This window comes from Carettochelys insculpta, chromosome 3, assembly GCF_033958435.1.
Source record: "Carettochelys insculpta isolate YL-2023 chromosome 3, ASM3395843v1, whole genome shotgun sequence".
Lineage (NCBI taxonomy): Eukaryota > Metazoa > Chordata > Testudines > Carettochelyidae > Carettochelys > Carettochelys insculpta.
Window position 1 is genome coordinate 142,368,106 of NC_134139.1, and position 9,877 is coordinate 142,377,982.

Genomic DNA, 9,877 nt, shown 5'->3' on the forward strand with positions numbered 1-9,877 from the left:
TCTAGTCTCCCGACAGACCCTCTGTAGGGCTCCCCTGGATCTTTCTTTAGCTCCTGGTGCTGCTTCACCCTCTTAGTTGGCCAACTGACATCTATTCTTGCATAAGGGCGCCAGGCCTGCCCCATTGACTGGGGTCAGCCCCACTCTGAACCCATGGCTTTAAACTACCTTTCCACCCTTCTGATGCTGGGCTGCTCCAGGAGCTGGAGATGCCACTGGTATAACTTGGCTAGCCCTGGGACTGTCTGACAGATGGCAGGGCCCCTCTGCTGTGCTGCCTGGAATCCTTGTGTACAGCATCCCTTCATCCTCCCCAGCATGACACCTTCGGCTCTCAGCCTTGACCCTGGGTGCTGTGGTGCGTGCATCAGGCAAAACCAATCCCAGACATATATGAGGTTTCGAGGGTCCCTTCATGTTGCTCAGGCTCCCAAGGGCTTAGGTTAGGAGTGAGGATCGGCCGCTCAGCCGGAAATTTCATGTGCTAATTATGCAGTTATCTTAACTGAAAATCATCTCAAGGTTTCTTAGCCTGGTCAGACTACAGGTAATTGCTTCTGTGTTTTCCCCAACACAGTTGCTTGTTTCTGAACCCGCCAGTTACAGCTTCTATATTTTATGTTAATCGTGACACCCAGAAAAATATATGAAAGGTACAAAAAGAGAAACTATTATTGTGAAGATGATGCTGATGTCGGGCTGTAAAATGAACACCAGCGCAAGACATCTGCAGTTCCTAATCATAATTCCATATAGTCTCCGTAGCTGATAGTGTTTCAAATGACAGGAACGCGAGAGCGTCAAATGTAGCCTTTGTTTTTGTGTGTCCTTTGCAGACGACTCATGGATTACTGTGGGAAGTATGCGGCGGCCACTCTAGTCATGTTGTCCATCTTTCTCCATATTCTTCATTCCTTTCCCGACGGAGAGTTCCTGATGCAGGGTGAGCCACCTTTCACTTTCAGAAATCACATTAAAAATGTAAGAAAAGTATCAACAAAAAAGGGTTAATTAAATTGCCGCTCACTGTACGCTGTGGTTTGAAATCTTATCTAACAGATACATTTCTTGGTATGCAGAGGTGAGCAAATACGGACCACAGGCCAGATCCGGCCCACCAAACCTCTAGCTCTGGCCTGTAGCCTACCTGCTGTGGCCATGTGCCCCTCTGCTCTGTATGCCCTAAGGGTGTGTGAGTGGGTGTGTGGGGGCCGCTGTGTGAACTGCCTCTGCATCCTGCACAATCTCACAGTTCCCATTGGTCAGAAACTGGCCCGTTGCAGCTGTGTGTTTGTGCTGAGGGCAGGTGCAGTGCACAAAGTTCCCTTCCTCCCTCCAACATGCAGCGTGGAGAGACATGTGGCCCCAGCAGCCGGCAGTGCATGAAACTGCTCCCTGTAGGAGTCTGAGACCTGCGGTGCTCTGCGTGTGCTCAGCGACACCTTCTGGAGCCTCTTCCCCTCACATTCCCCAGCACTGTATATTTTCTGCTGGTGCCTGCTTTTTACAGTGGTTAAAAAGGGGTAAAGGGGACAAAACAGAGGAGGGGCTGCCAGGCTCAAACCAGGGGGCAGAAACTAGCTGGTCGGGGGGTGGGCTGGAGGACAGGCAGCTGGACGCAGGGTTAGATCAGGCCGGGGCTGGAGGCTAAATCAGAGCTGGAGATGGGGAAGGAGCAGGAGTTAAGCTCTGGAGCAAGGCACTGCCAGAGCGTAAGAGAGGGCAAAATCCCAGCAGAGATGCGGCAGAAGGGGTAACCGTCACCCTGAGGGGCTGAGTCACCAGTGTTTGCACAGATAGGATAGTTGGGGGGAGAGGCTTTTTTATTTGATCAAAGGCTCTTTTTTTTCCATGGTCACACGATCAAGCACACGGAGCAGTTACATACACTTCATCAGCCACTTTGGGTGGCCTGGGGCTGAGGCAGGCAGGGTGCCACTGGCTGTTGACCAGGAGTTAACTAGGTAAGCGCCTCCCAAACAGAGCCTGCCTCCGGCACCCCAGCCCCTCCTGCACCCCAACTCCCTGCCCCAGGTCACCACCCGAGCCTGCTGCATGGCCGCCCTCCCCCCTGCAAGGTCACAACTCCCTCCCAAACCCTGCATCCCATCCTACACCCCTCCCCCAGGCCATAACCCTCTCCTACACCACACCCTCACCCCGATCCTGCACTCCTTCTGCACCCCAATCCCCTCCCCCAGGTCATAACCCAAACATTCTGCCCCCTGCTCTGCACCCCTCCCCCAGCTCAGAGTCCTCTCCCAAATCCATATCTCCTCTCAGACTCTGCACCCCAGTCCCGTGCGCCAGGGCACAACACCCTCCTGCACCCAAACTCCCTCTTGGACCCCATACCCTCTGCTGCACCCCAGTCTCCTACCTTGCGCTCCCTTCTGGACTCAGCCTCTGTCCCAGACCCTGTATGCACTCCATAGCAAAGCGCGGCCCTTGATCACTTAAGAAAATCTTGGAGAGCCCCTGCCCCCATTAAAATTACTGCCCACCCTTGCCCTAGGAGCCTTGTAGAAGAGACTCCAGCCTAGGCATTGTGGGAGAGAGCAGTAAGGCTGTCTCTCAAGGCTCACTCGCAAACCCTGGTGTAAAGGCCATGCTGAGGGTAAGGCTGACAGGGTGACTCGGCTGCACGCTACACCCAGGTCTGTGGGACTAGGGCTTATGGGCCCGAGGTTTTCAAGCTCATGCTTGAGTGCCCACACTGCAGCGTAAACCTGTGTGTCTTGTTGCTGTATTCAAGTCTCACACCTGTGCTAATGCATCTGTGGTGTTTTATGCTGTCCGTCTGACTGAGGTCTGTGCCTTGCGGTGTGTCCACACTGCAGGAGAATAGAGCTGCAGCGGTAACTGAAACTGACTCACCCGTGCTGCTTCCTGGGCTGTAAGCTCTGTAGTGTTGTTCTTAGACACATGCAGCAGGCACCCTGAGCTATGGATGTTAGCTGGGCAGGATTAGAAAAATAAGACGCATTAAAAAGCTAAAAACTCTCTTCGATATTTGTAAAATATTTTTTCTGTACAATCTGAGGTGTTTATGCCCTGATTCATCAAGGGCCAAATTTAGAACAACACTTAAATGCAAGCTTAATTTTAAGCATCTACGTAACTCCTATTGACATCACTTATAGCTCATGACTGGCAAGGAGGATCACCCCAAATGAGACCCCATTTCAGCAATGTACTTAAGCACATGTTTAACTTTGTACACATAATTGAGTTAATTCTTGCTCAAGAAACCACTTAACCATATGCTTCCCCTTAAGCACATACTGCTCCTGTAAACACCTATGTGTGGTTGACTGTCGCATGTAGTGAGACCTAGACCACGTCACAGAGAAAGAATAAGTGTCCTCTACAGTCTAAGCTGATGGGTAGCTCACGCTGTAGAGTTACCTGTACTAAACTGCCATAGTCACACATTCAAGGCTGCATGTGGAAGTGGGGCCCTTTTTTAGGCCCTACAGAAGGGCAGTGAAGTCTACTTCACCCAAGATTACGCTGTTACTAAGAATTATGGGTACCTGAATTTTTGGGTGCCTAACCTGACATGCTTAAAGGGGCTTGACTTTTAAAATGCGGGAAGCACCTGCCCTCTGCAAATCAGGTTCCTTTAATGAGTCACTTTTGGCTACAGTGATTCAACTAAAAGTTATTCATTATTGCCTTAGATAACTTAATCGCTTAACACAGAGACTCTCTAAAGAATACTGCAAATAATGTGGTAATACTCATTGCTTATCTCAAGACACTGTCAAGTTTCTAGAGAGCACAGCTGTTTACACTGTTACCTGATTTTTTCCACCCATGTGTGAAATAAATTTTGTTATGTGCACTGAAGCGTGCGTAGATATTTGCCACCAGTAGAACCACATGCTGTTGGCTGTGGACACTGTGGGCATGCTGCTAATCAGCCGGGCGGCATTTGAATCTCTCCTGGGTGATTGCCAAAGAGCTTGGATTGCAGAGACCACTGCCCACAACTGATGTGCAAAGAAAAGTAACTAGAAACGTGGCAAGGAAACAATAAATGTTTAAGTCATAGCTGAAGGAAGCCGCGATGATGATGATACCCTTCCAAGTTGTGGGTGTTCTAGAGCTCCACACTCCCGACAGAGAAACCCCTGTTTTCTGTGGTTAGATGATACCTGGGGATAACCAGAGCTCTTATCCAAACTGGACATATCTTTTTTTTGTCTGTTAGTGAAAATAAAAGTCAAACTTCAAATTGGTTCTGGCATATTGGGATGCATTTCTGTGCCTCATTTATTGTTTCAGTTACTTATGTATTTGTGATAGGTTGTCCAGAATGCAAGCTAGGGGAGAACAGGTTCTTCTCAAAGCCAGGAGCTCCCATTTACCAGTGCACAGGATGTTGTTTCTCCAGGGCCTATCCCACACCCATGAGATCAAAGAAGACGATGCTGGTTCCAAAAAACATAACATCCGAAGCAACTTGCTGTGTAGCAAAAGCCTTCACAAAGGTGAGGACAAGACTGCAACCCCCTTAAGCTCGTTTTGTAATACAACATAAATCAATGAACGGCACAGAGGATGTTCCTGCTGGGAGCATTTAACCACCCTTTGAGGACAAAAATCTTAGACACTTATGTCGAGCATCTGATTTCAAAGAAATTTACCTGTCTGACATGAGAAATGATGTACTAAGGAAGGGGAAAATAGTACCTGTGTACCTTCTATGAAGCCTCCATCCTTGTTTGTAACCCTGGGGTCTGGACATGTGTAAAGCCGCTAATCCAGCGAGTCCCCAGTGACTGGACATTGGTCACACAGCAGAACTGTATAAGTGTTGCACTCGGCACAGCCAACCTCTGTACCAGCTCCACATAGGCAAGCGTGGAGGTGGTTTTAAGGTAGTCAAGGAAGTAATGGAAGTGTGAGCCTCTGGCTGAGATCAACAGCTCTACCTCACACAGATTACACTCGCTCCCAATCAGACAAAATATTTTGGCCAAATTTTTTTTAAATTGAAACAAAAAAGCAGTCATGTAGCACTTTAAAGACTAACAAAATAATTTATTAGGTGAGCTTTCATGGGACAGACCCACTTCTTCAGACCACAGCCATACCAGAACAGACTCAATATGTAACGCACAGAGAATGAAAAATAGTAATCAAGGTTGACAAATCAGAAAAACATTATCAAGGTGAGCAAATCAGAGAGTAGAGGGGCGGGGCAGGGGGAGTCAAGAATTAGATTAAGCCAAGTATGCAAAAGAGCCCCTATAATGACCCAGAAAATTCACATCCCAGTTTAAACCACGTGTTAATATGTCAAATTTGAATATAAAAGACAGTTCAGCAGCCTCTCTTTCCAAACTAGTGTGAAAATTCCTCTTCAGTAAGATGTAAATTTCTAAGTTATTAACAGAATGGCCCACTCCATTAAAATGTTGGCTGACTGGTTCGTGGATCAGGAATGTTTTTATGTCTGTTTTGTGCCCATCTATGCTTTGTCTAAGAGAGTTCGAAGTCTGTCCAATACATTTTTTAAATTGGTGTTTCTTAAACTGTGTTCTACCGAACACTGGTGTTCTGCGAACAACTCGCAGGTGTGCCATGAGTGTTTGGAAAAATACACTGATGGTGTATATTTTCAGTTTTTAAAACTAGATACAAAGTTACTTCTTCATTGCTCTCACACCTGATTAAATTACTTCTTTTTGTTTTTGCCATATGTGTTTCAGTTTTTTTTTGTCTTGATAACAATTATTTTTGGAAAATTTTCACAGGTGCTCTACATAAAAATATTATTGTTTGGTGTTCAGTGGTATCAAAGAGTTTAACACTCTTTCAAATGACTAGTTGTCCTGAATGTGTCCACACAGGAGTAGTGATGAGGGGAGGGAACTTCAGATATAATGAAGGGGGCTGATTTACAGTTTTTGAAACAAAGGCCCCTCTAAGAGGTGTCAAGTTAGGGACTCAAAATCATGAAGCACGTTGTGATAACCCTTGCCTCCTCTCTTCGTGGCTCAAAGTTACAGAAAACCAGAGTTACAGTATGCAGGATGCAGGTGATGTTTCAATACCTCTATCTCCAAAGACATTTGCATAGTATCTACCCAAGAAAAAGGGCTTTGCATGAAGAATTTTTTAGCAATGAAGGTAATTTTAATTTTGTGTATGTTTTTTTTTAAAGATTACCTTTAAGGACAACATGAAGATAGAGAACCACACAGACTGTCATTGCAGTACCTGCTACTATCATAAATCTTAAAACCTGTCCCATCGGTAGTGACCACGTAGTGACCACAGACGACAATGAACGGAGTTATTTGTTTTTCAGCTTTTGTTGCATCTCTGTTTAAACTCTTAGGTTTTCTGATCAGGGCATCTAGTTGTATGATCTGATGAGTTGTACGGCTGTCCATCTCCACTTTACTTCATCAAGCATTTAACCAAGTTTAATTTTTTCCATTAGGAGTGAAGTACAGCACTTGGCATGACAAAAAACCTGATCCATTTTTAAATAAAGTGTGAATTAAAGTATCAATGTTTTCTTCAGGGAAAAGACAATGTAACAATTTACAACTAAAAACACTGTTGCAGGGGTTAAGTACCAGGACTTTGTATAGGAAGCCACACAGAACACCTGTTTAGTAATTTCTTTCTGTGTCACCTTTTTCCTTTGTTTAAACTAGCCCTTCTCAGACATGTTTTACTAGATGTAAGGTCAGATGCTCCTAAAGTTCAACCCCCCCATCCGGATGCAGAACATATGTATTCATGTGTGAAGTGGGGCAGGGAAGGCGGAGTGGTTCAGACAAACCATCCTCATTATGACTCTCAAATTCAGTTTATCGTAGGACCAGTGCAAGTCCTTAAAGCCTCCTACTGGGCCAGTGGGCAGCCTACTTTGGCAGGGCTCTGCAGGGAGGGTTCTCCATGTGTTCCGCTGCCAGGTGTCTCCTGAACCTGCTTCCTGGCCCATGGTCCCCTGTGCATTCCCCAGTCCTGTCTGCCACAGTGGTAGCACAGCGGGACTAGAGCAGCTTCTGACTGCTAGTTCTGGGCCACTGCCGGCACATCCCTGTGGCCTGGTGAAGAGGTGTGCAGACAATGTGGCTGCCCAGTCCCTGTGCTTTAGGGGCCCCTGCGGTGGCTGCCCCCACAGTCCTATGGATGGGATGGTCTCCCCACACTCAGATTAGCCTGTGGGGCCCTGGGCCGGCTGGGGCCAATGGCAGGGGTGAAGCCCTCCCACACTCACCATTGCAGCAGTGGGGAAAGAGAGCTGTGCTGCAGCCTGCTCCACTCTGCTGCCGTCTCCCAAGCCAGCCAGCTCTGGGGTTGGGGCACTCTGCTTCCTGCTGCCGCGGTGAAGTGGAGAGACGCAGCTGGCCCGGGAGATGGTGGTGGAGCAGAGCAGAGGCTGCTGCATTGCTGTGCTTCTCCACAGGTCTCTGCCCTGTTTCTGACCCACGCCAGGCTCCTGCTCATCCCCATAGGTCCTGTGGAGGAGAGGAGCTAAGGTGTGTGAAGAGGGGGAGAGGGAAGGGGTGGGAAGAGGCACAGTGGGGGGTGGAGCAAGGGCTGGATTCGAGAGAAGGCGACAGACACCCCACCAGGCAGCAGGGGCTCATGTGCCATCATGTGCTTGCAGGCCTGGCTGTGGAACTGCTTGGGCCACCAATGGCCCCCAGGCCATGTGTTTGAAACCCCTGATCCACACAAAAGGAGCCTCAGAACTCTGTGCAGCACAGAAACGGGGTGTAAATACATAACCTCTGAAAGGAATGGCTGAGCCCCAAATGGGCAAGCCCCTGAGAAGGGTAATGGTTGGCTAGGGTGGAGCATGTGCCCCTGCAAAGCCACTGATCTAAATTCCTATGTTGGATTTTTGTGGGGTTCTCTCTGCCAGCATATGGGCTGGAGGAATAAGTACAGAGGAATTGCTATCCAGGTCTGTGGCCTGCCTCCAGATAATGGGAGAAATGAGTTCCATCTCTCCCAGCCCTGGCTTATTGCCCACAGTCCAGGGGTCAGCAACCTTCCTGAGGGGGAGTGCCAAAATTTGACCTTTTGACCTCTATGTGGTGTCTGAGTGCCAGGAGATGCTTTTTAAAGTCACTAACAGTCCTACTTACAACAGCTTCATTTGTAAATGAATTAAGACGCTGAGCTTTGCTGCTCAGGTGGCGGGTGGGAGCACTAGCTGGTCTTTTGTTAATCCACGGGCAGCAGGGCTTTGAGCCAGCTCCCAGCTGCATGGAGGAAAAGGGGCGGGGCTGAGCTCCTGCCTTGCGTGTGGATGAAAATTGGCTCATGTGCCACTCCTGGTACCGATGCTGGGGGTTGCTGACCCCTGGCCCACACAAAGCGCAGGGACATTGGGGAAGCACCTCATGCTGCTCTGGGACCTTTATGCCATAAATAATGGCTGGACTGGGTACAGGTGCCTCATTTTTTCTGAGCGAAGAGCCCCTAGTGCAGATGCTGAGGAAGGCACCTGTAAGGCAGCCTTCTGAGCACCTCCCTGCAAGCTCTGTCCTATGGGGTGCTCCCGGGAGGGACAGTGAGGATGAGAGGGCCATCTTGGGGGCTTGCCTGCAGCAGAGATTCAGGCCGCCATTGCACTACACCATGCAGCTCCAAGAGGCCGCCCCCATGACAGTCCCTCTTCCCCATGCGCCTGAACCACCTCAACTGTGCCAGGGACTCTGGAACAGCTCAGGATTTGGCAGCTACTTCAAATCTCACACCTGAATTGTGAGACGTGGGTATGTGAACCTGTTCTGAAACATCCCTGAAATCTCTGTGTGGATCCCGGGACTGGGAGCAGGAAACCTGCTGCTGGGTTGCAGTGCCACTCAAATTTAGCCAAGACGCCCTTCTGTCATGCCATCTCTGGTTACTTCCTCATAATTGGTGGGGCATGTTAGCTGTGTCTACACGTGCACGCTACTTCGAAGTAGTGGCACTAACTTCGAAATAGCGCCCGTCGCGGCTACACGCGTCGGGCGCTATTTCGAAGTTAACTTCGATGTTAGGCGGTGAGACGTCGAAGTCGCTAACCTCATGAGGGGATCGGAATAGCGCCCTACTTCGACGTTCAACGTCGAAGTAGGGACCGTGTAGACGATCCGCGTCCCGCAGCGTCGAAATTGCCGGGTCCTCCATGGCGGCCATCAGCTGGGGGGTTGAGAGATGCTCTCTCTCCAGCCCCTGCGGGACTCTATGGTCACCGTGGGCAGCAGCCCTTAGCCCAGGGCTTCTGGCTGCTGCTGCGGCAGCTGGGGATCCATGCTGCAGGCACAGGGTCTGCAACCAGTTGTCGGCTCTGAGTATCTTGTGTTGTTTAGTGCAACTGTGTCTGGGAGGGGCCCTTTAAGGGAGCGGCTTGCTGTTGAGTCCACCCTGTGACCCTGTCTGCAGCTGTGCCTGGCACCCTTATTTCGATGTGTGCTACTTTGGCGTGTAGACGTACCCTCGCAGCGCCTATTTCGATGTGGTGCCGCGCAACGTCAAAGTTGAACATCGACGTTGCCAGCCCTGGAGGACGTGTAGACGTTGCTACATCGAAATAAGCTATTTCGATGTTGGCTTCACGTGTAGACGTAGCCGTTGTGTCCTGTCCACTGCTGGGAGTGGTGGTGGGGTGGGCCTGGTCAGAACCTGACTGGTTCTCAGGTCCCAAGCAATCAACCAATCACTGAGGTGCTGGAATTCAGGGTGTGGGGAGTGCTTCAGCACCCCCTGACTTGAAGTCGTTTCCATTATAAACAGGGTTTACAGCTTGGTTCCGTGGCACTCAGTACCCCCACTATAAACATTGTTCCAGCACTCCTGACCAATAGGGAGACAGTAAATGGAGCTAGGTGTTGTGGGGTGGTGACAGAGC

At 49.4% G+C, this 9,877-nt stretch overlaps 1 protein-coding gene across 1 annotated transcript; it reads left to right on the top strand.

The window, feature by feature from the left end:
• The first annotated feature begins 843 nt into the window (after positions 1-843).
• On the top strand, positions 844-6,253 carry CGA (glycoprotein hormones, alpha polypeptide). The gene is made up of 3 exons (XM_074988856.1): positions 844-943; positions 4,312-4,496; positions 6,176-6,253. The coding sequence occupies exons 1-3, from the start codon at positions 844-846 to the stop codon at positions 6,251-6,253; spliced, it is 363 nt and encodes a 120-aa protein (XP_074844957.1).
• Positions 6,254-9,877: the final 3,624 nt, after the last annotated feature.

Excerpts from the sequence above, each read along its gene's own strand:
- CGA (XM_074988856.1), top strand. The coding sequence starts at position 844 with ATGGATTACTGTGGGAAGTATGCGGCGGCCACTCTAGTCATGTTGTCC. Across the intron at positions 944-4,311 it reads CGGAGAGTTCCTGATGCAGG|GTTGTCCAGAATGCAAGCTA; the intron begins GTGAGCCACCTT and ends TATTTGTGATAG. Across the intron at positions 4,497-6,175 it reads TAGCAAAAGCCTTCACAAAG|ATTACCTTTAAGGACAACAT; the intron begins GTGAGGACAAGA and ends TTTTTTTTAAAG.